We start from the raw sequence: 23,451 nt of genomic DNA on the forward strand, positions 1-23,451 counted from the left end.
AATGAAGAGTGATAAGAAACGAAGTGTGCCGATAACCGAGATGCGTAAATTGCCTCATAAGCTAAACCACCAGACGTGGCTGATGGAGGCCTTGGGGACATTCCAAGGAAGTCGTACAAGGCCAATTCAACTGGAGCGGTTTCGGGAGTATTCATGTGGGGCATTTTTGAGTATCCAACTAGTTTCGATTAAGTACTGAATAGCGTAGCATACACTGTGCCTAGAGTGTTTTATAACCGTGCTACCTGTTAATTTGTACATAATATGGCGTGCCTCTACGCGCTTCCAAGAGCCAAGAGGGAGAATATCAGAGAGAAAAGAGGACACGAAGAATTCAGATGAAGAATGGAATTTTTTGACTGGAAAGGTGAAGATATTGCCGACAAGACAGAATCAGGCGGCTATAAGTAAGAAGACTGAGCTGGATGGAGAAAACGCGCAGAGAGCATTGAAGATGAGAAGGAAACAACAAAATCTCCCCTGCTTCTTCTTCTGCCGAATTCAAATGAAACTGAACCAGGAGAAGGCATTTCTTTCTCCAGGAGTGTATTCCTACCGATAAGGTGCCATCTTCACCTTATTTCTTTATTTGCCAATTTATTGTTTGTATTTTTGTGCAGTCCTCGATGTCTGGTTACTTGTCTATGCATCTGCCCTTCTACATACATGCTCCGTGCACTGGTGTAATATTTACATGGATCGGTCGCGGCTGGTTGTATGCTTCCTTCCCTTTATTTCTCCCTTGCTAAGTGTCGCTGCCCCTCTTCGTTCCCACCCAAGAAGGCCTGTTGCCAACCACCTACGACCCAGGACGTATAATCCCGGACTTCTTCGTGGATATGGTGCTCTGTGCACTGCGTAGGTTGCTGGGAAGGGCGTAAAATGAGGTTTGTAACACCCTCATCACAGAAGTCTCCGTAGACGTGCCCGAAAAGAATGTCTACTTAGTCATTCAAATGTGTTAATTGTTAAAATAGTATCAAATAAGTGGAATGAGTGGGGGTGTTTCGCAAAATAGGAAAGAATTGGTCGCTCAAACTGTGATGGCAACGAATGGTAGTGATCCTTGGGGAACCTCTCCACAACCCGGCGCACCCTTCGCCTTGCCTGTTTGCCGTCTTTGTCGATTCCTGTTTCCTGTTAAACAAATAATATGAGCATGAAAAATCGGGCAATGCCGACGCAACCAAGTACTCGTGGAAATGAGCAAAATGCGGACCGAGCCACCAAGGGTTGGTGGGTGGTGACGGTCCAGCCATTCCAGCTCCTGCAAAGAGGCCCCCAAGGGGCCCCCATACGAAAATGCGTAAACTAATACAAAAGCACTGCTTAATTTTTTGTTTTTAATTCACTACTGGGGATGCGAGTGGAGACAGAGGCCATCCCCAGGATCTGGAGAGTCACTTCAGGGCCCACGGGTTTAGGGATTCGGGTGTAGTTCAGAGTTTACATATCAGATTTTATGGTGGCGGGCCTCCACGGCCCTTGGGGGCAATTTGTTCTGAAAAAGGCTCACAAGAGACCCTGACCACCCCCAGCTTGCCAGATGCAACAGTACGTGAAAGTGCCACGGAACCAATTCCACACTCACCGCAGCATTGGAAAAGGGGGGATCTAAGGGAGACTGAATGACACTAGCAGTACCAGTTTGCCATCATTGCTGTCGCTGGTGCTGCTGTTGCGTTTCAGTGGCTCCCTCCCGGGTGTGGGGCCCCCAGGACAGCGGGGAGAGACGCCGGAAGGGCTGGCACTGCAGCTGCGGCCGCCGCTGCGCTGCTTGTGTCTCTGGCGGGTATCTGCGTGCGCTACAGCCTTCTGGAGAGACTCTGGCTGCTGCTGCGCATGCAGCAGCGGCACCTGTTTCAGCAGCAGCAGCAGCAGCAACCGCGAGGCCGTGGCAACGTGCCAGGCGGACTTTGACTCCCCCACCCGTGTCGGAGTGCATGCGTGCATCAGAGGCCCACAGGCGCTGTAGCAGCACAGATGCCCCGAAGAAGGCGCAGCAGAGGGAGCAGGTGTCGCTGCTGCAGCAGCAGCAGCTGCACACAGGGCATCTCATTTTTTCCACTTTCGCTGCTACCCAAGCTGCTGCCGCTGCCGATGCCTCCACTCCTCAACAGCAGCGGCAGCAGCAGCAGCAGCAGCAGAAGCTGCCCGGCACGGTGGGAACCGGCCAGTGGAAAACTTCGGCATGTCAACAGGTAGACAGACTGCTGCTGTCGCCGCCGCTGCTGCTGCTGTCGCCACAACCCCTCTTCCCTCCTTTTCACAAATCCAGCACATTGCTGCCTTTTGCTGCTGGTGCTGCGTGACCGCCGCTGCTGTGCTGCAGTGCGCGCAGCTGCGCAGCGAGTTAGCTTTTTTCCAGCAGCAAACCGGTTTGCTGCGCGTTGAGCTACACAAGGCTGAACGGGAAATTCAGGGAAAGAGGAATGAATTGAGGGAGAGAGACGCACAAATTCAAGTGCTGCAGGTACGGCCAACGAGAGCCTTGGTGCAGCAGCAGCAGCAGCGTTTCCAGCACTATTTGCTGCGGTAGCAGCGAAGCTCTTGCAGCACCAGGTGCTGCTGGTGTGCCTATGGGTGCAGCACCGAGGAAAGCAGTTGAATGAATGGTCTTGCTTTACCAGCTCCGTGCCCTTGGTGCTGCCAGTGCTGCTGCTGCTGCGCCTTCAGGCCCAAGTCAAAGCTTTGACATCCCAGCTGAGTTGGCTTGCTGCTGCTGCTGCTGCTCGGCAGCCAGGCGATACAGCAGCTACGCCAGGGGAATTCACGCCAACAGGGGAGCATGCAGCAACAAGCAGTGCAACAGCTGCAGACGCAGCAGCAGCAGCAGCTGGAAAGTGCTTGGATCCGTGAGTCTTGCTGCGATTGGTGCAAAGTTGAAATATCGGGGTTGAGGACTTCTTGGTTTGGGGCACGCAAAAGTGAGATTTCAGGAACTAAGAACTACGGGATTCAGAATTATGGAAACAGTGTTGAGATCCCACAGCTTGTGCCTCAGCAGATATTTTGTAAACTTGTCTTTCAGGGAAAGCCAGAGTAGTGGCTGGAAGGACTCAGTTGCCAAGCGAGATGCATGGCGAGATGGCTCTGCTTGTTCAGAAGGAACTGCAGCACCTTCGACGTTAGGCTTGCTGCTTCTGCAGCCGCTGCGGATGCTTTGCTGAAGCTTTTGCTGCTGTTGCTTTGCGGCTCTTTGCCGGTTGGAGAGCTCCGTGCTGCTGCTGGCGCCTGTGGTGCTGCTGGCGGCGATGGTGCCTGTGATGCGTTTGCTGCCACTGATGCTGCTAATTCTGCTGCTGCTGCTGCTTATGCTGATTTGGCCGTAGCTGTAGGATGCGTGCAACTTTTTGAATCTCAGGACGGCGACATCGCTTCAGCAAACTGGTGCTGAATCCCAGGGCCAGTCTAATTGTCGCAGCAGCAGCCGCAGCAGCAGTAGCAGCAGCTGGATGCAGCAAGATGAACAGAATCTGGCTGCTTCAGCAGCAACCGCAGCAGTAACTGCGGGAAGCAGCTCAGTAAATAATGAGCGGCTGCAGCTCAAGGCTGCCAGAGAAAGTTATGAAGGGGAACAAACGGAATTGCTGCGGCTTCGGCAGCAGCTGCAGCAGAAGGCAGCGGAGATGCAGCCGCTCCTAAGGTTCAGACGACGTGCTTCCCGCAAGATCCGCCAGCTAGCGGCAGAGCTGCAGCAGCAGCAACAGCATTCAGCAGCAGAGGAGCAGCAGCTTCTGCATAAGGCACAAGAGGCTGTGCTGCTGCGCGGAGCCTTGCGGAGGTAAGCACATCACCGCACCAAAATAAAAAAGTGCGTTCGGGGTACTGCTCCTCCTGATGCTGCTGCTGCAAGAATTTGCAGCTGGAGGAGCTGCTGCGCATCTTAATTGTGGCGTGCGATTACCTGCCTGCAGCAAACGGCAGGATCTGCTGCGCTGCTGCAGCAGCGACGAGTCGCTGCAGCATTTGCAGCAACAGTTGCTACAGTGGGTAGATGACGCAGCAGCAAGCGCAGCAGCCCGCGCGCGAGAAGCTCGGAAAGGACATGTCACACGCATTGCCGCTCAGCAGCGGTTGCTGCTGCTCTCTCTCTCGGGAAGCAGCAGCGGCACCAGCAGCAGCAAACGCCGTCGATTTCTGCGGGAATCTTACCTTGCGTCAAGCGGTTCTGCTGCCTCTGCATTTGGGTGGGCTTCAGAGACGACGACAGCAAAGAGAGTACCAAAAATGGCAGTTTTTGTGTGGTCGGCTCAACGGCGTAGCGTCACGCAGCTGTTGCTGCTGCTGCTGCTGTTACTGCTGCAGGAAAGACGCGTTGTCGCCCAAGGAGCTGCACAAACAGCTCGCAGTTGTTCGCCTAATCAGTCGACGCCGCGCGCACCGATTGAAGGCAGTTGAAGGGGAAAGACTGCTGCTGCAGCAGCGCGTGCATTCCTTAGAACAGCAGCTGCAGCAGCAGCAGCAAACTGGCTTTGATGGAGCGACAACGGTATGCGGGAGTCAACTTTTGTTGTCTGCTTGCTGCTGCGGCTGTGCCGTTGGTACAGATGCTCCAAAAGTTGCTGCCTTCACACCGGCAACTAATAACGACTGCATCTAATCATGAATCATTTGGCTTGCTGCTGCTGCTGCTGGTGTAGGCTGCGCACGCGCAGGATCGCACAGCCACAGAAGAAGGTCAGGGCTCTTGGCAGTCTACTCCAGACGCTGCAGCAGCGCAGCGGCAGCAGCAGATCACGGAAAATGCAGGCAAGAGCGCTAATTTCGTTGGAAACCCGCTGCAGCAGCCACAAGCAGCAGAGCTAGAGGCGCAGCTGGAAACGATGAAGGAGACGCACAACCTGCTGCTGTCTCGGACGGAAACTGTCATGAGGCATCTTAACGAAATTACCCGCCAGTATACGCTGCTGCAGCAGCAACACGAAGATTTGTTGCAGCAGCATGAAGAATTGCAGCAGCGGCACGAGGAGCTCCAGCAGCAACAGCAGCAACAACGGCAGCAGGAGCAGCAGCCCCAAGTTATAGTCATGCCACAGGAGGAGCTGCAGCAACGCGAGAATGCTGCACGGCGTAGGCTTGAGTTGCTGCAGCAGCAGGCAGAAGCTCTGCATCAGGAAGTCCTACGACGACAGCAGCAATTGGAAAAGCAACAGCTTCAGCAACGGCTGGAGCAACAGCGACAGCACCAGCAGCAGGCCCCGCAGCAAGTGCAGAAACCGCTGCAGCACGATGAAGCAACTCAACGTGCGGCTGTAACATCAGCAAATGAGGAAGCAGCAGTCCTTCAGCAGAGTAGACAGGGGCTGCTGCTGCAGGAACAGCAACTGGTGGCGCGTGAGGCTGCAACGCAGCAGAAGCAAACTGAACTCCAGCAGCAAAGCATGCAGCTGCAGCAGCAGCAGGCACAGCTGCAGCAACAGGAGCGCGAGTTGCAAAGGCAGCAAGCGTTTCTGCGGGAGCAGCAGAAGCAGCAGCAGGAACAGAAGGAGCAGCTGCAGCTGCAGCAGCTCAAACTCGAAGAGCACAGGCAGCTGTTGCAAAAGCAAGAGTTTGAACTGCAGCAGGAGCAACAGGAACGGCAGCTCGCTGCTGTGAAGGATCAAGACTTAATGCAGAAGCAGCAGCAAATTAACGACCAGAATACGCAGCTGCAGCATCTGGAGTTACAGCTGGAAGAGCTGAAACAGCTGGTGGAGCAACAGCAACAGCTACTGCACCAACAAGAGGAGCAGCTTCAGCTACAAGAGCAGCAGCTGCAACAGCAAGAGCATCAGCTGCAGCAACAGGAACAGGAGCTCCTTCAGCGGGACTCAGAATTACAGCAGCAAGAGCGACAGAGCGAAGAGATAGAGCAGCTGCGACAGCAGGCGCAGCAGCAGGAGCAGCAGCTCCAGCAGCAAGAGCAGCAGCTGCAGCATCAACAGGAGCAACTACAGCAGCAAGAGAAGCAGGTGCAGCTGCTGAAGCATCAGCTCCAGGAGCATGACCGGCTAGTGCAACTGCAAGAGCAGCAGAAACAGCAGCCGGGGCATTCCCAGCATCTGCTGCCAGGAAACCAGTCAGAAACAACAGCTTTGTTGCAGCAGCTGCAGCAAGACAATATGCAGTTGCAATGCGACATAAGGTTACTCCAGCAACAACTGGAGGCTAGCGCTGCAGCACAGCAGCTGTTGCTGGGGAAGGCTGAGCAGCAGCAGCAGTTGCTGCTTACAGCAGCGGAGGAGAAGTCAGAGCTGCAGCGGCGAGCTGAGGCCTTCAAAAAGGAGGCCGCAGCAGCAGCAGCCACAGAAGACGCATTGCGCAGCAAATGCGAAGAACTATCAATCCGATTGAGAGACGCCGAGGAAAATTCCGCAGCAGCAGCAGAAGGGGAGCAACAGCTGCAGCGGGAAGTGCGACAAATGCAGCAAGAGCTGGCAGCGCTTACTGAGAGGCTAGCAACTACAGAGAGGCAACAACTGCAGCAGCTGCAGCACCAGCTGCAGCAGCAGGGTGAAACTGCAGATGGTGCACCATCCAGTAAACAAGTCAGCCGCATGCAGCAAGTCGTGGAGTTGCAGCAACTGCAGTTGCAACAGAAGCAGCAGCAGCTGCAGGAACAGCAGCTGCTAATAGAGGAGCTCCAAACCAAACAGAAAGACACAGAAAACGAACTTGAACGGTGCAGCAGGGAAAACGAGCAACAGCAGCAGTTGCTGCTGCAGCAGCTGGAACAAGAGAGACAACAAGCTGTTGCAGCAGCAGCTCGATACGCGCAACTGCAACAGGAATACACACACAAAACTCTAGATCTCGAACGGTCTCTGTCGAAGGAAGCTGCGCTGCTTCAGCAGCAACGAGAAAAGCAAGCGGAGCTGCTGCAACAGCAAAACGAACAGCTACAGCAGCAAGCGGACGACTTGCGCCATGCACTTCAGATGCAGCAGATAACAAGCAAGTCGCTGCAGGATCAGTTGCAGCAGCAGCAGCAAGGAGCCGATGAGGCTCGCGCTGCAGCAAAAAAGCTCGAGGAAATCTGTGTACAGCTGAGGGAGCAGCTGCAGCAGCAAACGGCGGAGTTTGAGCAGCTGCAGCAGCAGCACAGCAATTTGCTTCTGCAGCAACAGCAGCAAACTTGCGAGTTGGAGAAGCTACAGCAGAAACACACTGACTTGCTGCAGCAACACTCGTTGCTGCAGCAACAGTTGCGTCAGTCCGCCAGTGAGCTTTCCAGCCTGCAGTCTCTAGCTGAGGCCCTGCAGCAGCGCCCTACACTGTCCCTTCAGCAGCAGCACTTAGAAGCAGCAGAACTCCAGCAGCAAGTGACAGCAGCAGCCGGTGCTGCCAAACTTCGACAGGAGCATCTGGGACCAAACGACGCAGCAGCAGAGGAGCAGCAGCAACGGGAGGAGAACCAGAGATCTCTGGAGAGGCAGCTACAGCACTTGCAGCAGCTGCACCAGGATTTACAGGAAGCATTCGCTGCTGCCCAGCAGCAGCAGCAGCAGCTGCAGCAACTGTACGAACGCCAGTCTGTAGAGCTTGTTCGCGCAGTGCAGCGAGCAGGACGTGCGGAGGCAGAGCGGCGGCTGCTGCAGCAGCAGCTGGAGGCAAGGCAGAAGCACAGCAGCAGCGCGCAGCAACTGCAGCAGGAGGCACATGAGAATCAACTACGGGCTCTCAAACAGGACCTCCGGAACAGCCAAGCAGAAGCTGCAGATATTGCTGAGAAACTGGCTGCAACGGAGCAGCAGCTGCAGGAGGTGCAGCAGCAGCTGCAGCGGCAGGCAGCAAGCGAGAAGGCCGCAGCAGCGCAGCAGCTACAGCACAAGACAGAGCTTTTACAGGCGGAGCAGCAGCAGAAGGAGCAGCTGCAGCAGCAAGTCGCAGCAGCACAGCTTGAAAACCAGCAGCTGCAGCTGCTTCTGCAGCAGGAGTGCAGTCGCTCGAGTGAGTTAATGCGGCAGAATGCTGCAGCAGGGGACTTGAGGGCTGAACTGTCTGCTGAGGCGGCGAGCCTAAGGGAGCAACTGCAGCAGCAGCAGCTGCTGCAGCAACAACACCAAAAGGAACAGGAGGCGGTGCTGCAGCAGTTGCACCAGCTACAGCAACAAGCTGCTGCTCAGGGAGAGGAAACGCAGAGGCGCCACGCGGAGCAGCAACAGATCCTGCAAGAATCCCTCCAGAAGGCGCAGCAAGCTGAAGCCGAAAGTCGTGCTGCGCTGCAGCAGGAGGTGCTCCGGCTGCAGGAGCAACAGCAGCAGCTGCTGCAGCAGCAGCAGCAGCATGCCAAGGAGAGAGAGCAGCGGCAGCAGACTCGTGAACAGGAGCTCCTGCAGAAGCTGGAAGGACAGCAGCAGCAGCAGGAGTTACTTGAGCAAGACCTGCAGCACCTGCGGCAATCCAACGAGCAGCTGGTTCAGGAGCTGCAAAATTCCGAAACAAAATGCGGAGAATTTGCTGCGCTGCTGCAGGAAGCAGAAGAACGATACCATTTGCTGGCAAACGAGGCAGAAAGGCAGTACACAGAGCTACAGCAGGAAGCTGCAGAGCTCCGCATGCGTTTGGACGCTTCTCTGCATGCAGCTGCAGCAGCAAAGGACGAGCACAAGCAGCAGCAACTCCTTGCTGACCAGCTCCGCAAACGCGTAGATCAGCAGCAACAGCAGCAGCAAGAGGTAGCTGAAGCACATGCGCGCAACACTGAGCAGCAGAAACAACAGCACGAGCAGAAACTGCAGCAACAGCAGCAGCAGCACGAACAGCAGCTTCAAGAGTGGCAGAAGCAGGCACAAGATCAGGCAAAACAGCAACGGAAGCAGATTGAGGAGATGATGCAGCAACAAGAGCAGCTGACCAAGTCTCTAGCAGAGACACGGGAACGTAGCAGCAAGGAGCAGCAGCAATTGCTGCAACTGCAACATGAAAATTGGCAGCTGCAGCAGAAATTAGATGAAGCTGTTGCCACTCTTGAGAAACGCAAAGCTGATTTAGCGAAGCAGGAGGAAGAGCAGCAAAAGCTCATTGCTCAGTTGAAACAGCAGCAGACACTAGCAGTGCAGCAGACATCCTTGCTAGAGGAGCACCAGCAGCAGGAAGTGCTGCTGCTGCAACGGCTACAGCAACAGAGCGAATTAAACCAGCAGCAAACAGAACAGCAGAAGGAAGCTGAGGTGTCGATTGGGGAGTACCGGCGACAGGCGCAACTGCTCCAGCAGCAGCTGCAGCAGCAGCAGCAGCTGACGCAACAGCAGCAGAAGCAGATCCAACAGCAGCAGCAGCAGCTCCAGCAGATGCAAGCACAGCTAAAGCAGCGTTTACAAAGTTTAGAGGAGCTACAGCAGCAGCTAAAATCGCAGCAGCTGCAGCTAGAGCAGCAGCAGGAACATATCAAGCTGCAGCAGCTTCAGCTGGAGGAACAAAGGCGGGCGGCAGAGCAGCAGCAGCAGGAAACAGCGGAAAAAGAGCAACAACAACAAAAATTGCTGCTGCAGAGCCGCAGTGAATACCAGCGCGTCTGTGCTGCCGAGATGGAGGCCAGACAGCAACTGCAGCAGCAGCAACAGCAGCACGCTGCAGAGGCCGAGCAGCAGCTGGAGCAGGAGCAGGTAGCACAGCAGCAGCGCCTGCTGCTTGAAGAACGGCTGCAGAAGATGGCAGCAACTGCAGCAGAGCAGAGCGACGAAATACAAAAGCTTTTGCTTTCCCAGTCCCGCGCAGCAGCAGATGTAAAGCAGATGCAGGACCAGCGGCAGCAGCTGCAGCAGCAGCTGCAGCAGCTCCGGGAGGAGCAGCAGCAGCAGGAGAAGCAAGCTGCAGCGTCCCTAGCCGCAACGGAGGCCGAGCTTACTGCGACAAAGCAACAACTGGCATTGAACAAAGAAGCGCAGCAGCTACAGCAGCAGCAGCTAGAAGAACTCCAGCAGCTGCTGCGGGACACGCAGCAGAGCCTTGCTGCTGCCCAAACTGAAGTGGCGGCTTCTAAGCAGAGAGAAGAGAGTGCAGACAGGCAGCAACAGCAGCAGCAGGCGTTCCTGCAGCAGATGCAGCAGCAGCTCGACAGGCAGCGGCAGCTAGCCAACTCCAGATACGAGGAGAACCTGTCGCTGCAGAAGCAGCTGCAGCAACAGAGGGCAGCAGCAGCAAAGGAGCTCCAGCAACAGCAGACAGATGCCGAACAGAGACACGCGCAGCAAGTGCAGCAGCTACAGCGGCAAATGCAGCAGCAATCCCAACAACACGAAAGGCAAGATAGTCAGCTGCAAAATCAGTTGAAGGAGCTTCAGCAGCAGCACGCGAAGCTGCAGCGAGAGCAGCAGCAGCAGCAGCGTGCTCTGGAGGCCAAGGAAAAATCGCAGCAGCAGCAAATGCAGCAACTGCAGGAACAGCTGCAGCAGCAACAACGCCACGCCGCAGACATCGCCAGTCAAGCAGAAAAGGCTGCAGCGACAGCAGCAACACAAGCAGCGGAGCTGCAGCGACTGCAACAGGCTTATGAGAAAGCCCTCGATGAGGTCGATCACCTGCAGCAGCAAACAGGACAGTTGGAGCAGCAATTGCAGCTCGCAGAGCAGCAACAGCTGCTGTTGCAGCAGCAGCAGGAAGAGGAGCAGAAAACCATGGCCGAAGCTCTCGATTTGCATCGCCAGTCAGCAGCAAATGCAGAACAGCGGAGAGACGAGCTGTATGCTCAGCTGCAACAACTGAGGCAGCAGCAGCAGCAGCAGCAAACTGAGCTAAGGACCCTGGCGGCAGAGAAGCAAGAGCTGCTGCAGCAGGTAGAAGAAGCAACAAAGGCTCAAGATAGCCTGAGCGCACAACTGTCGGCAGCACAGGCAGCAACAGATTTGCTGCAGGAACAAAACAAGCGATTGGAGGAGCAGCTGCAGCAGCTTCCGGCCTTGCAAGAGGCGGCGCAGCAACGGCAGATGCTGCAGCAGCAGCACCAGCAGTGGCTGACGCAGCAGCGGCAGCAGCAGCAACAGTTGAGAGCAGAAAAAGACAGACTAGAGCAAGACCAGAGGGCCCTAAAGAGACAGATGCGTCTCCAGGAGCAGCAAATCGCCTCGCTGCAGCAGCAAATGCAGGCAGCTGACGCTGCAGCGGCAGCGAGGGAGGAACAGCAGCAGCAGCAATGCGATTCGCAGCAGCTGCAACTGGAGGACCTTGAGAGGCAGCAGCAACAGCAACAGCAGCAGCTGCAGCAGTGTAAAGCTCAGCTTGAAGAGGTGCAACTGACAGCAAGAGACAAGGACAAGCAAATCCAAACACTCACGGAGGAACGAGACCAGCTGCAGCAGCAACTGGAGCAGCAGCAGCTGCAGAGACACCAGCAGGAGCTAAGTGAAGCCCGCGAGCAGCTGGCAGAGGCAGCTGAGGCGGAGCAGCAGCTACAAAAACTGCGGCGGGCAGCAGCTGCTGCAGAACAGCAGCTAGCCAGAGTTACAAGGCAGCGTGATTCCCTCGAGGCAGCGAAGCAGCAGCTGCAGCAGCAGCTGCAGGCGCACGTGGGGAGGCTCGAACTGCAGCTAAAGGAACAGCAGCAGCAGCAAGAGCAGTTGAAGCTAGAATTGGAGCAGAAGGAACAGCAGTGCGAAGACATGGGAAACCGCCTGCAGCAGGAGCAGCAGCAATGGAGGCTGCAGCAGAACAGCTGGGAAGAGACGCAGCAGCGGCTACAGCAGCAACTGCAGCTCGCTGCTGCTGATCGCGAGAGGCTTCAGCAGGAAAAGGTGCTGCTGGAGGCCGAAGGACAGAGGGCTGAAGGCGCAGTGCTGGAGCAGTCCCGAATGCTGGAGAAGCAGCAGCAGCAACAGCTGCTTCAGCAGCAGCAGCAGCTTAGCGAGCTGCAGCACCAAATACGCATGCAGCAAATGCAGCAGCAGCAGCAGCAGCGTGAAGTCGCCTATTGGAGTGGCCGAGCGGAGACAGCCGAGCAGCAGCTAGCGGCAAAACGGCAACAGATGTCTGAGCTGCAGCAACAACTGCAGCAGCAGCGACAACAGCACCAAGCGCTGCTGCTGCAGCAGAATACAGAGAGGCAGCAGCTCGCCGAAGAGCTTACTCAAAGTCGCCTGCAATTAGACGCAGAGGCTGTGGCGCAGCAACAACTGATGCTGCAGCAGCAGCAAGCAGCAGCAGCAAAGGAAGAGATCGCACTTCTCGAGGATCGCCTGGCAGCTGAGACCTCGCGTGCTGCCTCTCTTGCTGCTGAAGCTGAAAATGCTCACCAGTTGCTGCTGCAGCAGCAGCAAGAGACGGCTCGAGTGTCAGCACGCCTTGCAGCAGTCGAATCAAAATATGATGCTTTGGCGGCGTTCCAACAGCAGCAGCAGAGGCAATTCCAGGAGCAGCAGCAGAGGCTGCTTCAGCAGCAGCAGCAGCGGCAGTCGCCAGAGGCAGGAGCACCTGTTGCTGCTTCTTTGCAGGCGGAAGTGGATGGGCTGCGATCTCTGTTGCATGCGGCGCAGCAGAGCAACGCTGAAACGCTGCAACAGCAGCAGCAGTTGCTGCAGCAGCAGCGTGAAGATGCAGCGAAGCTAAACGAAGCTCTAGTTCAGCTGCAGCAGCAACAGACACTTGCGCAGAGAGAGCAACAAAAGGCGCAACGATTGCAGCAGCAGCTCGAGCAGCAGCAGCAAGACATGCAGCGGCTACAGCAGATCACCACTGAGCTTGAAACATACACGCGGGATCTGCTCTTACAGCAACAGCAGCACCAACTCCAGCAGCAGCAGCAGCAACACCAACCGGTAATTTCCATCAGTCAACAGGGGGCCGTCGAGAACGACCTTGCTGTTCTCTCTGGCACGGTCAGGGAACTGCTGCGGCGGATGGAGCAGCAGCAGCAAATGCTGCAGCAACAGAACTTGCTGCTCGAGGAGTCGCGCATGCAGCAGCAACAAATGCAGGAGTCGCGCCTGCAGTTGCAGCAAGAACATCAGCAACAGCAGCAGAGGAACCTGAATGACAGCATCGCAGCAGCACCAGTGTCTGCTATTGACACGTTTTTGCAGCGGCGTTGTAGAGAGCAGCATCAGCAAATCCTGCTGTTGCAGCAGCAACTTCAGCATGCTGAAGAGGAGGTTGCATTCATACGGCAGCAGCAGCAGCAGCAGATCCTAAACACCAGCGCTTTCGGGGAACAACAGCAACAGCAGGTGCTGCTGTTGCAGCAGCTGCAGACGGAAGCCGCAAATCTGCGCAGGCAGCTGGGACGCGAGCAGCAGGCAAAAGCAGCAGAAGCTGCAGAAGCAGCAGGGCTGCGGGAGCAGCTGCTTGCGCTGCGACGCCGGCAGCAGCAGCAGCAAACCACAGCGCTTGAGCAGCAAGAAGCTCTTGCTGCAGCTGCGATTCGGGAGCGCCAGACTGAGCTTTTGCTGCAGCAGGAGCAGCAGCAGCGACAGCAGCTGGAATTGCTGCTGCGTAACATAGAGAGCAACAGCGAGGCCGACAAATTGACGCTGCAGCAGCAGGTGCGGCTGCTCGAGGGACGCTGTCACGTGCTGCAACAGGAAGCTGCGCTGCGGCAGCAAGAGGCTGCTGCTGCTCAGCAGCAGCAGCAGACGCTTGCGCAATACAAGGACGAGGCGGAGGAAGCTGCGCGACGCATGCAACAGCTGCAGCGGGAGCTGCAAGCGGCACAGCTGGAGCAGCAGCTCCTGCAGCAGCGGGTGACTGCGGCAGAAGCGTCCCGAGACGCGGCGTTGCAGCAGCAAGCCGCTGCTGCTGCAGAAGCGCAAATGAAGCAGCAGCAACTGGAACAAGATGCGCAACAGCAACAACAGGAGCAGCAGCAGCAACTTGCATCACTGCATTTGGCGTTGCAGTCTGCACAGCAGTCTCTGGAACGAGCTAATGACTCTGTTGCTGCACTGCAGCAACGGGAGGCCGCTTTGCTGCAGCAGCTGCAGCAGCTGCAGCACCAACAGCAGCAGCTCACTTCTGATGGGATAGCGTTTTCCCAGCAACAGCGGCAGCAGCAACAACAGCAACAGGTGGCAAGACTGCAAGAGCTCCTCCAGCAGTCAAATGAAGCAAAGAGCAAACAGATGGAGACCTTGCTGCAGCAGCAGCAAGAGCTTTTGGAACTTCGGCAGCAACTCCGGGCGTCTGAGCAACGGCAAGAGCTGCTGGCAGCAAACGAGGAGCGACTGATTGCAACATGCAATGCTGCTTTTGCACAGCAGAAGGAGCAGCAGCAGCAGCTGCAGCAGCTACAGCAGACTTGCTCGCAGCTGCAGCAGCAAATTAGCGACTCAGAAAGAGAGGAGCCCCTGGCAGCAAATCAGAGGGCAGCATTGCAGCAGGAAGTGTCAGTGCTGCGGGAGTCGCTGCGGCAGCTACAGCAGCAGCTGCATGCCAGTGAGCTGCAGAGAGGGTCCGTGTTGCGGCTTTTGGAGCGCCAGCAGCAGGAACAGCAGCAGCAGCAGCAGCAGCAGCCCAGCTCAGTTTTGCTGCAGCAACGCTGCAACGAGTACCGCATGCAACTCCAGGCTGCGGAGCAGCAACTGCAGCGGGCATGGCAGGAGAGCAACGAACTGAGGCAGCAGCTGCAGCAGCAGCAAGATGCTGCAGTACAGCAGCAAGTGCTTCACCAGTCCCGTCATGCGCAGCGCAAGGAGCAGCAGCTGCTGCAGCAACAGCTTCTGCAGCAGCTTAGGGAAGAAACAGAAGCGCTTCGTCTGCGTCTTCGGGAGATCGAGGCTCAGCATGACCAGCAGCAGCTGTCCCTTGCTGCAGCAGAGCAGCAGAAGGACCTTCTGCAGGGTCGCGTGCTGCGGCAGGAGCTGGATCTAGAGCAGCAGCAGCAGCAGCTGCAGCAAGCCGAACTCCTCGTACGGCAGCACCAAGCTGCGAAGGAGTTGGCAGAAACAGAGTATGAAGGGCTGCGTGCCCGGTGCACCGCCCTCCAACAGGAGCTGGAACAACAGCAGCAGGAGCTGCAGCAGCAGCAACAAGAGCTGCAGCAAACGCAGGAAGAGGCCGCAGCAGCAAAGGCGCGCTGTGAGCTGCTAGAGGAGGAGCTGTCTTCTGCTGAGCGGTTTAGCAGTGAGAGCAGCAGCGCGCTGAAGCAGCAGCTGGAGCAGCAGGGGAATTTGCTGCAGCAGCAGCGGGAAGCCGCACTAGAGCTGCAGCAACGGTGTCTGGAGCTGCAGCAGCAGCTGCAGCGGAAAACGGAAAAGGATCGACGCCGCAGAGAAGCGTTGCAGCAGCTGCAGCAGCAGCAGCAGGAGCAGCAGCGGCTGCTGCGGCAAACGCAACTGGACGCAGGTCAAGAGCTGCAGCATCAGCAAAGAGCAGCAGCACGACTGGAGCAGAAACTAGAGCAGCAGCAGCAGCTTCTGCGGCAGGCGCAGCAGAAGGAGGGCGCTATGGCAGCAGAATTGGCTGAGGTACAGCAACTGCTGCAGCAAGCGTTGGAAAGGGAGCAGCAGCAACAGCAAAAACAGCAGCAGCAAGAACAGAAAATTGAGCAGCTGCAGGCAGGACTGCTGCAAAGGCACCAGGAAGTCGTAGCAGCACAAGGCCGGGCGAAGCAGCTTAGCGAGAAACTGGCAGCAGAGCAACAGCAGATAGCAGCAAAGGAGCAGCATCAGCAGGAGCTGCTGCATCAGCAACAGCTGCAGCAGCAACAGCAGCAGCAGGAGCTGCAGAAGCTAGAGCTGCTTCAACAGCAGCATGCGAGGACGCAGGAGGAACTTTCTGCTGCACTGGAAGCCCTACATGCTACCCAGCATAGGGAACTGCAGCAGCAGCAGCTGCTGCAGCAGCTGCAGCAGCAGCTGGAGACGGTCGATGTGTCTGAGAAGGACCTGGAGTACTCGCGTGACCAGTGGTCCATTCGCTGTGCTACACTGACAAGCCAGCTGCAGGAAGCGGCTGCTGAGCTGCAGCAAGCGCGTGCAGATGCCGCAGAAGAGCAGAAGAAGCTGCAGCAGCTGCAGCAGCAGCATGAAAGAATGATACAGCTGCAGCAGCAAGCGACCGAGACAGAGCAGCAGCACGTTCTGCGTCTTACGGACGAGCAGCAGCGGCTGCAAACTGCCCTTGATGGAGCGTACGATGAGCTGCTGCAGCAGCAGCAACGCTGCAAGGAGCTGGAGATGCTGCTGCAGCAAGCGGAAAATAACCAAAAGGAGGCGCAGCAGCAGCAAACGCAGCACGCTGAGGAAGCAAAGCAGCTGCTGCAGCAGCTGCGAGAGGCAGAGGAGCAGCTACAGGAAGAGCAGCAGAAAACTAGGGAGGCGCAGCAGCAGCAGCAACAGCTCGAGAGGCGCCTCGAAAGAGCTGCCGATGAGGAACAGTTATTTCGCAGCATGCAGCAGCAGCAACAGCGCGAGCAGGAAGCCCTAACAGAGCAGCAGCAGCAGCAAGTGCTGCAGCTGCAGCAGCAGTTAACTGCTGCGAGAGCAACCGTGCAGCAGATCAGGCAAAGTCAACTAGAGGACCGCCGGAAGGCGCAGCAGCAGCAGCAGCATATTGTTGCGCTGCAGCGTAGTTTGCAGAAGGCAGAAGATGCTCGGGAGCAGCAGCACGAGCGGGTGCGCGGTTGGCAGCAGGAGCAGCAACGTTTGCTGTCTCAGGTGCAGCAATTGCAGCAGCAGCTGCAGCACGAAAAGGGTGCGCGGCGGCAGCAGCAGCAAGAGCTGGCTGCGCTGCAGGGCGCGGCGAGCTCAAGCGAGAAGGAGAAAGATGCTGCGCTGCAGCAAGCGAAGAAAGAGCAGCAGCAATTAACTGACATGTTGCAGCAACTGAAACAGGAAGCAACGGACCGCATGCAGCAGCTGCAGGAGGTGACACAGGAGCGCACTCTGCTGCAGCATGCAGCAGCTGACTTGGAGTCGCAGCTAGCTCAGCAGCTAGCCGAGACAGAGCAGCTGCAGCGCCGAGCTGCAGCGCAGCAGCAGGAGATGAGTGCCTTGCAGGCCAAGTTGCGGCAGCAGCAGCAAACAGCAGCGTCGCTGCAGCATTTGCAGCAGCAGCACGAAACGACTGTTCAGGACCTCCGCGAAGCACAGCAAGAGCTGAAGCAGCAAAAGCAGCTGCTGCAGCTCCAGGAGAGGCAGCTGCAGCAGTACCAACAGCAGCAGCAGCAGCAGCAAAGGCAACTGCAGCAGCAGCATGGGTCGCTGCAGAAGCAGCTGCGTGCAGCAGAGAACTTACTCGCTGGCAGTGCACAAGACTCAACAGCAGCTCGCGAGCAGCTGCAGCAAACACAGGAGCAGCTGCAGCAGTTGCGTCGAAAGCAGCAGGAGCAGGAGCGGCAACACCAGCAGGAGCTGCTGCAGCTGCAGCAGCAACACAAAGATACGCAGCAGCAGCACAACCGCGCCATACAAGAGAATGCAGCACTCCGGAGAGAGCACGAGCGTTTGCAGCAGCAGTTAGATTCGGAGAAGCAGAGGGCATCTCTGCTGCAGCAGCAGTTGCAGCAGCAGCAACAAAAGCTGCTGCAGAGCAGCAAGGGCGATGCTGCTGCCCTAGAGTTGCAGCAGTTGAGGCAGGAAACGCAGGAGTTGCAGCTGCAGCAACTGGCAGCAAATGGGAAGATCCGTTCGCTGCAGCAGCAGCTGCAGCAACGTGGTATTGAGCTTTCTGACACGCTGCAGCAGCTAAAGCAGCAGGCACAGGAAACTGAGCAGCAACTGCTTGCTGTGGGGGAGCTAACTGTGCAGCTACAGCAGGCGCAGGAACAACAGGAATTGCTGCAGCAGCAACTGCAGCAAGAGCAGCAGCAGTCTCAAGATATGCGTCGGCGCTTGCTTCAGCATGCCGCAGCTGAGAACGAGACGCAGCAGCAACTCTTGTCGGTAGAGCAGCAGCAGCAGTTGCAGCAGCAGCTACAAGCAGCAGAGGAGCGCATACAGCATCTGGAGCAGCAGCTGCAGCAACAGAAGGAGCAGCACGCAGCGGTGCTTGAGGGAACCTTAGAGGGCCGAGCACTGCAGCAGCAGCTGCAGCAGCTAGCAGAAAAAGCAGCGCATCACAAGACAGAAGCGCTGCAGCTGCAGCAGGAGCTGCAAAGGCAGGCAGAACGCATGCGAAAACTCAACAGCGAGAAGCAGCTGCTGCTGCTGCAGAAGGAAACGGCAGAGGTGCGACAGCAGCAGCCGCAGCAGCACAGATGCACACGGGCACACGCCTGAAAAGAATTGGAAGCAGAATGGCTTGAAGGGACTGCTGCTCTTTGCATATGCTGCAACGGCCGAGGGCTTAGGGTTTACGGTTTAGGATTTGTGAATTGGTGTATTTATGCGCAGGCATCGGCAGCTGCAGCAGTGCGAGAGGCTCGTGATGCTGCAGCTCTGCAGCAGAAGGTGCAGGAACTGACAGCAGCGCAGCAGCTGCAGCAGCAGCAGCAGCAGGAGCTGCAAAAGGATGTTGACTGCTACCGCGTGCTGTCTCGGCAGCTGAGGGCGGAAGCAGCAGCGATGGCCAAAAGAGCAGCAATCATAGACTGGGAGCAGCAGCAGCAGCTGCTGCTGCAGCTGCAGCAACCCGGGGAGGCTCACCGCAACTCCAAACAGAAGCTGCGTTATGTTGACATTCTCCATTCTCAGGTCAGAGACTTAAAGGATTTAAATGGTTTGATTTATATTTTTCTTTTTAGTTTTTATGCTCCTTTGCCTTGCCTGTTTCTTTTTTTCAATTTAAATTTCATCTATTTGCTTCTTCTGTTTCCCGCCTCCTTGCCAGCCCCTCCAATAATTTGTCTAAGACAGCATTTGGATTTCTTTTTGTCCTTGAGTTATTTCGCTTTTGCGTTTTCATCAGCGGCTGTCTGCGTGTACAGCTGGTGCATTTGGGGTGTATGTACAGCTGGTGCATATGGGATGTATGTACAGCGGGTGCATGTGGGGTTATGTACAGCTGGTGCATTTGGGGTGTATGTCCAGTTGGGATGTAAAGGGACTTCCTGCTGCCTGTGTTTGGGGCATATGGACAAGGGGTGTACTTTCCTGCTGCCTGCGTTTGGGGTGTATCTACAGCTGGGGTGTACCTTCCTGCTGCCTGTGTTTGGGGTGTATGTACAGCTGCAGCGCGAACGCCAAAGAAGTCTTTCTTTAGAAAAGGAAGTGCAGCAGCTGCGCATACACCTGAGCACTTTGGCCCCGCTGCGGCGGCTGCTGCCTTCGCTTTCCAAGCCTTCATTTCTGCCGCTTTCTCAGCCCGAGGCGGCCGAAAAGGGTAATTTAATTCACTTTTTTGCATTTAATGACTTTATTTATATTTAAAATATATTTAATTGTTCATTTATTTCAAATTTTTGCACTTTCTTTGTTCTCTTTGCAAGAATTGGCCTCCGGGCTGCCTGCGCTGCTCCCCCTAGCTTTCATCCTTCTTCTGTGTGCCTCGGGTGTTTGTCTTTTTGAATTTGCCTCTCCTTTTTGTTTATTTTATTCTTTTTCTTTTTTAACTTTGTTTCTTTTTTCTTTTTTGTTAATTTATTCTTTTTTCGTCTTTGTCTCCCTCTCTAGTCGCTTTGTATTCGTCAACTGCCTCTCCAGCTGCTGCCAGCACCTGTTGTTTATTCGCTGCTGCTGCTGCTGCTGTTGCTGCCCCTGCTGCTTCTGCTTGCTGCTGCTACGGTGCTGCCACTTGCTGCTGCTACGGGTGCTGCTGCTTGCTACGGCTGCGGCTCTTGCTGCTGTGGCTGCAGGTGCTGCAGCAGAAAGTGTTTCCATTTCTTTGGGCTTTTCGATGCTGCTTGGGGGTCCCCGCCGTCGCGTTTCCACTTCTTCCTTTTTGCTGTTGCAGCACAGCTATGCCTTCATAATGCAGCAGCTGCTTTCTCTTGTCGGTTTAATTCAAGATGCATGCGGAGACAAAATCACATTTAAAGTGCTCGACCTGCTACCACGTAGGCGCTTGCTGCTGCTGCTGCTGCTGCTGCTAGTGCCTTCATTTTGTTGCTTCTGTTTTACGCTGCCTCTCCAGGCATATTGCTGCAGCAACAGCTGCTGCTGCAGCGCAGCTGCTGCTTGCTGCTGCTGCATCTACAATGTGTGGAAGCAAACTTACAGACAAATGCAGAAATGAAATAAAGGACACAGACAGCCAAGCAGGAAGCAAAAGAGAGATGGAAGTTACAGAAGTTGACAGATATATTCAATGTCTTTTGTTTATTTGTTTATCTACTTATTATTTATTTAATTATTCATTTATTTATTTATTTATTTATTTATTTATGAACTCAGATGCTGCAGCGGCTCTTTTTAACCCCCAGCCACCGTCCCCCAAGGCAGCTGTACAGACAGCTCAGCGAGCTGCTGCTAAGGAGGGGCCCCTCACCATGAGCCAGCTGCTGCCCATCTCTTCCCAAGCAGAAGCAGCAGATGCAGCAGCAGCAGCAGCAGCGGCAGCAGCGTTCCCGCCCAGAGAGGAGGTGGTGGAGGCGGTGGCTGCGTTGAAGGCGCTGCTGCGGCAGCAGCTGCTGCTGCAGCCGCAGCTCCAGCAGAAGCAGCAGCAGCAGCAGCAGCAGCCTGTGTCGCTGCTGCAGCAGCGAGCCACGAGGCGCAGCAGGGGCCTATCTCCCCGCGTCTCCCGCTGCTCTTTATCCCTCACTCCTTCAGCTTCTCTGTCTCCCAGAAGCAGCGCAGCACCAGACCTGTCTTTGGTCCTTAGTACGCAGCAGCAGCAGCAGCAGCAGCAGCAACGGGAGCAACGACGGCAGCAGCAGCAGCAGCTGCAGCAGCTGCAGCTGCAGCAGCTGCCGCCGCAGCTGGGAGACCTGGGTGTAGTGAACAAGGGCACTGGACGCTTCGAGCGCCCACACAGCAGTGTCAGTGCTGCGAGAACTGCAGCAGCAGCAACAGTTGCTGCTGCTGCTGCTGCAACAGCAGGCAGCAACTACGGCAGCGCCACCGAAGGCGACACCTCGTGCCTTTCTGAGGCGTCTGTAGAGTCTCTGGAAGATGCAGAGGCTTAAAGCTTTTCAGTTGCCAACTGATTTCTTGTTTTTCATTTTTTCAGTCTGCAAGTTAGTGCTGCTAATTGACATATCTTTCGAAATATTTTCGCAAAATTTATTATTCAAAAGGTAAAATTAATTTGAATAGGCTTTGCATGAATTCAGAATACTCTGTAACCCACGAGTTGTTCACGGTTACGAGGGCTGGCAGTGTCCAGGCAGCAGAAGTAAATGGACGAAGTAACTTTTAAAAATTAATTTACTTTTTAAATTTTAAATTCATTTGACTTTTTAAAATTCAAATTCACGCGGGAGTGTCACTACTCGTGAGGCATTTGCTGCTGCCTGCTGCTCCAGCTGCAGGGAAGCACCGCCATCCCACTGCCCCTAGCGTCATGTGCATTCGTATCTGCATTTGCATGTCCGTTTCCTCGTAATTGCACACAATACTGAATTATAAATAAATAATTAATCCATTTTGAGGGAATTTCCAAGTGTTTCCGCTCACGGGCGGGCAGCGGGGCCCACGCGCCTTCTCGGGGGCCCCCACATACCCAACCTGAATAGCGGCCGTTTCCTGCGCACATTCGCCCTTTGGCGAAAAAAAGAGTTTAATTATAAATATTTAATTAAATTGAATTAATAAGAAACAGAATTTCCCTCAAAGGGCCCCCGCAAGGGCCCCCAGCAGCGCCGGACTGCAATGGCTGCGCTGTAGTTTCGGGCCAATTCACCATGGCGCCCTGGCGTATGTACACCGGGCGCACCAAAAAGCTCCTCGACTTGTACTGTGGGGCCTGTCGCTACCGCATGCAGACACCGCAGGCTTTTGCTTTGCTGCTGCAGCAGCAGCCGGAGCTGCTGCTGGCCTCCTTGGAGCAGCAGCAGCAGCCCGAGCAGCGCGGGCGCGGCGCTGAACCCTCACCCCAAACCCTGAACCCTAAACCCTAAACCCTCGATGGAGTGCAATAGAGGCCTGGGGGTAGTGTTTGAAGGAGCTATGGGCTGTCTATACACTTCAGCTTAAAACATGAATTTGTAGAAAACAGGAAAAGGTTTAAAAATAAAAAAAGAGGCAGCAGGCAATCACAGACATATTGCGGCAGCAGCAGCAGCAGCTGCAGCAGCAGCTGCTGGTGCTGCTGTCGCAATATGTCTGTTTTTGCCTGTTTCTTCTTTTTTTATTTTTAAACCTTTTCCTTTTTCTACAAATTCATGTTTTAAGCTGAAGTGTATAGACAGCCCATAGCTCCTTCAAACCCTACCCCCAGGCCTCTATTGCACTCCATCGAGGGTTTAGGGTTTAGGGTTCAGGGTTTGGGGTGAGGGTTCAAGAATTAGCTGCTCGGAGCAGCAGCTGCTGCCTCAGCAGCGAGAGGAGCTGCAGCAGCTTCGGCTGCTTAGCAGCAGCAGCAGCAGCAAGACTTGCTGCTGTAAAGACACTTGAAGAAGGCAGCAGCGGCAGCTGCTCCTGCAGCAGCTGCCACGAGCGCAGCAGCACATCCGTGTAGTCCTCGCCCACCTGCAAACCCTCAAACCCTAAACCCTAGACCCTAAACCCTCGAGCACTCCGCAGCTACGGCTGCTTCTTCCCTTTGCATGCAGCTTCCTGCACTCTGTGAAGACCTAGTGATTGACGATTAGGGTTTAGGACGAGAATTCAAGGTTCGGGGTTAGGGTTTAGGGTTTAGGGTTTAGGGTTTAGGGTTTGGAGTATTGACCTGGTCGAGAATTGAACACAGTGTTATGGCATCTCTAGGGTTTAGGGTTTGCGCGTGGCGTTTTGCTGCTGCTCGGATGTCCGCCCAGAACTCCCTGTTTTGCTGCAGCTGCGGAGCAGCAGCAGCTGTTGCTGCTGCTGCCACCAGCTCCCCTGGCCCGAGTGCTGCTGCTGCTGCTGCTGCTGCTGCTGCTTCCCTTGCTGCTGCTGCCCACAAGCCGCTGCTGACAAGTGCCTCTAAACAAACTGGCATTTCTTCTCCCAGTGCATCATGAGCAGCAAATAGCGGCAGCAGCAGCAGCAGCACGCGGCGCAAGTCAGCGCCCGCTGGGGCGCGCTGGCCGCTGCTGCTGCTGCTGCTGCTGCTGCTGCGGGCAGCAGCAGCAGCAGCAACAGCAGCAACAGCAGCAAGGAAAGCGTCGGCCCAGTGCTTCCTGAAGGCCTTGAGAATAGTTTTCTGTATGGGCCTGTAGGTTGCTGTTGCTGCTGCTGCGAGAGACAGCAAAAAGTCTGCAGCAGCAAAAAGTCCAAATTCTGCTGCTCTTGCCATTCCTAGCAGCACCAAAGACCGCAGCAAATTGTCAGTGCCCACCTGCAGCTGCAGACGAGCCACAGCACGGGCTATGCTGCACAGGTCCTCCACACTTACGTTGCTGCTGCTGCTGCTGCTGCTGCTGGGTTGACTGTTGCTGCTGCAGCTGCTGGCGTTCCTTTCAGAGCTGCTGCTGTTATCTCGAGTGGCGCTGCTGGGGCCATCCCTGCCGCTGCAGCGGGTGTCGCCCTTGTTGCTGCTGCGGGCGTCCTCGCTGCTGCTGCTGCTGCTGCTGCTGCTGCT

General features: G+C 55.8%; 2 protein-coding genes across 2 annotated transcripts in view; one reads left to right on the forward strand and one right to left on the reverse strand.

Moving 5' to 3' along the window:
* Window positions 1-1,943: 1,943 nt before the first annotated feature.
* ETH_00015960 (uncharacterized protein) lies at window positions 1,944-20,914 on the forward strand (the record flags this gene model as incomplete). The annotated part of the gene is made up of 12 exons (XM_013374680.1): window positions 1,944-2,201; window positions 2,342-2,473; window positions 2,677-2,855; window positions 3,032-3,127; window positions 3,365-3,784; window positions 3,918-4,190; window positions 4,309-4,492; window positions 4,644-18,080; window positions 18,246-18,545; window positions 19,020-19,173; window positions 19,646-19,846; window positions 20,184-20,914. 12 exons carry the CDS (start codon window positions 1,944-1,946, stop codon window positions 20,912-20,914), a joined length of 16,365 nt encoding a protein of 5,454 aa, XP_013230134.1.
* A 1,312-nt stretch (window positions 20,915-22,226) lies between these two features.
* ETH_00015965 (uncharacterized protein) overlaps window positions 22,227-23,451 on the reverse strand; it is a gene marked incomplete at both ends in the record, with an annotated part of 2,000 nt that continues 775 nt past the window's right edge. The window contains 2 exons of the mRNA XM_013374681.1: window positions 22,227-22,418; window positions 22,618-23,446. Of these exons, the coding sequence (XP_013230135.1) occupies window positions 22,227-22,418; window positions 22,618-23,446 (1,021 nt within the window). The remainder of the gene's footprint in view (window positions 22,419-22,617; window positions 23,447-23,451) is intronic.

Source organism: Eimeria tenella, genomic scaffold (assembly GCF_000499545.2).
Source record: "Eimeria tenella Houghton genomic scaffold, Eth_scaff22, whole genome shotgun sequence".
Classification (NCBI taxonomy): Eukaryota; Apicomplexa; class Conoidasida; order Eucoccidiorida; family Eimeriidae; genus Eimeria; species Eimeria tenella.